This window comes from Ornithodoros turicata, chromosome 2 (genome assembly GCF_037126465.1).
Source record: "Ornithodoros turicata isolate Travis chromosome 2, ASM3712646v1, whole genome shotgun sequence".
NCBI lineage: Eukaryota > Metazoa > Arthropoda > Arachnida > Ixodida > Argasidae > Ornithodoros > Ornithodoros turicata.
In genome coordinates, this window is record NC_088202.1 from 118,671,011 (window position 1) to 118,674,541 (window position 3,531).

At 46.9% G+C, this 3,531-nt stretch overlaps 1 protein-coding gene across 1 annotated transcript; it reads left to right on the forward strand.

Annotated features, from left to right (window-relative positions):
* Positions 1-1,190: 1,190 nt before the first annotated feature.
* Positions 1,191-1,934, forward strand: LOC135384985 (uncharacterized). Its single transcript, XM_064614164.1, has one exon. The coding sequence runs from the start codon at positions 1,191-1,193 to the stop codon at positions 1,932-1,934; it is 744 nt and encodes a 247-aa protein (XP_064470234.1).
* The last annotated feature ends 1,597 nt before the right edge of the window (positions 1,935-3,531 follow it).

Sequence of the window (3,531 nt, forward strand, 5' to 3'; positions counted from 1 at the left end):
TTATAGTGGAAGAAAACACATGCACACACAAAGAAAAAAAAAACCTGCTGGACGCGCAAAAGCTTCGTCGCGTATTTATTGAGCTTTCGCACCGTGCTTTATTATCGAAAAGCGGTAAAAATTGGCAGTTTGGTGTGACCTTAAAGTGATATTAACGATTATCGACTTTGCGTTGGAATGCGTCTCTTCTCGTACGCTACGGAATATCTTGTGGCTTCCCCCCAGCATATATCCCGCGGTTAGCAGTGCACGAGAAGGCATGACGTTCCTGGTCATAACAGGTGAAGGGAAGTGCCTCAGGACGAAAGCCGCCGGTAGTTCGAACCGAGACTGTCATAACTGGTGTCATAACTGAGTCGTAACAGTCATAACGTGCGTTTTGCTCTTTCCCCCTTTTACTCATCCACAGTAATTGTTGTGTTCTGGTCTGGAGCATCCCAGTATAATCTTCTCCCAAAGGGCTATCTCAGCTTTTTCTTCTCACTTTCATACATACATGTTCATGAGATTAGAAGAACAAAAAAGAGAAATACTCCAGAGAGAGATAGATTCTGCAATACTTTGTGGTGCCTTTTGGACCTTATGGCCTTATGGATCGGAAGACGCACGATTTCGTAGGAGCTTTAATGCAAGTTGAGGGCAGTTCTTGGGTATAGCTTGCGTGATTCACATAAGTCAGCAGGTAACGTCTTCGTCATATGTCGTGGACGATGAGGTTGGTTCGGTTTCAGATTGCAAATGATATTTTAGGGGAGGGCCGCTTGAAACCAAAAGTCGGTAAGACATCGTTCTATCCTTTTCGCTCGTACGACCGCATATTTGTTGTCCAGCAAGCCGAAATTCGTTATCCCTAAGTTCCGGGATTTGGCCTCGCGAGATCCTGGGACAAGAAATTATGCCAAAATCCTGGATTTCGGTATCCGAACCCTAGTCATGATGGTAGCGCAGTGCGCCGTCTGAAGGGTGTTGTCCCACCTCCCACATCTCACGTATCGTATGCTACCCCAACATGGGCTCTCGACCAACCTCCCATATGCACATTTATCCATGGCCTCGGGAAAAAAAGCGACACGCCAGCGCCTGTAGCACATCAACTTGCCCTGGAACACCTAGCCTCGCTGCACCACGGAAGGCAGACCGTCTATACTGATGGGTCTGTGATACCTGGTGGAGCAGCTGCAGCCTTTTATATGCCCCACGAAGATTTTGGGAAAGCGTCCAAGCTCCCCAACGAGACGTCCTCCACGGAAGCAGAGCTATTCGCAATCAATATGGCCCTTCAGCACATCTCGTCCTCCCCACCTGCAGAGTGGACGATCCTCACCGACAGCAAGCCAGCCCTGGAGATCCTGAGTTCTCACGCCACCAAAATCATCAGCGACCTCCAAACGGCTATCATCGCCGCATGCGACTCTCTTTGCGGCTCTGGCCACGGTGTGCGGCTACAGTGGATTCCCAGCCACGTAGGCCTCAGTGGGAACTCCCGAGCGGACGCCGCCGCGAGGCGTGCCCACCAAGACGTCGGCCCGCCAGCTAGTATGCCGCTCACATCGTCCGCCTGCCTTATAAAGATCCGCGAGTGGTGTGCCTCCGAAATGCGTCGCTCTGTCGAAGACGCTGTACGCTCCAATGCGTATATCCAGTCCATTGACCCGACAATGCAATTCGCTCCATACCAGCAGCTCGTCCGCGCAGAAGAAACGCTGCTGCATCGGCTCCGACTCAACGTCGCATATACACCGCAATACCTGTGCAAGGTCGGAAAGCGTCGCTCAGCTAGCTGCGCTACCTGTGGCGCAGTAGCAGACGTTGAGCACCTCCTACTAACCTGCTCAGAGTACTCTGCAGCCCGCGCTGTCCTCGCCAATCGCCTCCAACGCCTGGGACACGGCTCGCTCTCACTGGCCGTGCTTCTCGGCCCCGTGGCACGCTAACAGCAGGGAGCCGTTACAAGGGCTCTCCTGCAATACCTACAGGACACCCAACTGAGTGTTACGTTGTGAACTGAGAATCGCGGCCCTGGGCACTCGCCCCCACTGCAAAGAAACCGGCCGGGGTTTTTTTTTTTTCCTCCACCAGGGCGTAGCAAGCCGACATAGGTCTGGCTGACCTCTCCTTGCGTGGACACCACCTCCTGTTATTAAACTTATATATACTCCCCCCCCCTAGTCATGACTAATATGTTTTGGATACAAAGTCATGTTGTAAGTACAGAACATCTGGAAAAGTGCATTTGTCTGAACCACACCACGTCTATTTACCTGTGCTCAGTACATGTATATATGGTGGTAGAGTATGTAGTGTGAATGTGCTGTTGACATCACAAATAGTAGTTTTCTTTTTGAGAGGCAGCACGCGTCTTCAGTTGAACTCAACAATTTTCTTTCTGACGTTTTTTTTTTTTTTTTTTTCAACGTCGGTCACTTTATTTTTCATTTTCTGTTCTTCCTCTTCTTTGTTTCGCGTATTTTCTCCTAGCAGGCAATGTGCGCAGCAGTTTTAAAAAAACAAAACGAGATAAATAAGATAAATATAAAAACTTCCGTGACCCATAAGCCCAAAAAACTCAGTTAGCAAGGCATATGGAACAATGACATTTCCTTCCTGAGAGAAAACATATACTATATATTACTTGTCTTGCGAGCTTCCGCAAATTCGATAGTCCTACTCGCCTCTGAGTCGGAATGGAAGGTGCGGCGCCTCAGCTTAATTCGGTTACGCATACAAACAATACTGAAGTGGGGAATTGGTTGGGGTATGAACTCACCACCAACATAACGTTTGTGTTCCCAACTGCTTTTCGTTTGCGTCATTCGATATAGTTCATTGAAAGTCAAAATTGCGCAGTGAGATGGCTACTTTCACCAATGTGAAGCTGCGTGGCAAATTTTACCGTAAAAGTACGGATGAACACGTAAAGGATCCACGCCGCAAGCAATGAAAAATACGTTTTATGTCAATAATGTCGTACGCAGTAAAGTGCGTGTATGTTGTAATCAACGGTGAACATATGTCACAATTATCCAGCTCAACACTGTTAAAGCTCAACAAAAAACCAATAGTGATTCTGCAATAAAGTGTGTATTGAGAATTGTGCAATAAAACTTTTATTGAGTTCTTTTCAAGCCAACTCAACACTGTTAAAGCTCAGCAGAAAAGCAATAGCGACTCTGCAATTGAGTGTGTATTGAAAACGGTGCAACAGCAACAACAACAGATAAGTAATGGTGATGTAGTGGGATAAAAATTCTATTGAGTTCTTTTTAAGGCAACTCAACACAGTTAAAACTCAACAGAAAAGCAATAGTAACCCAGCTCAATTGAACATTGTGCAATAGAATTTCTATTGAGTTCTTCTTGAGCTAACTCCACTCACATTGATGTTCTATTGAGTTGTTGTTGACTCAAAATGAACTCTACAAAATGTTCAGAGAAACTCAAAACTCATTTTCGTAGGGTATATACGTACACCCTGTGCACGACGCAGTTTTGGTCAGATTTAGGTTGAGAAATTAGCCGCAGGGGATGCAG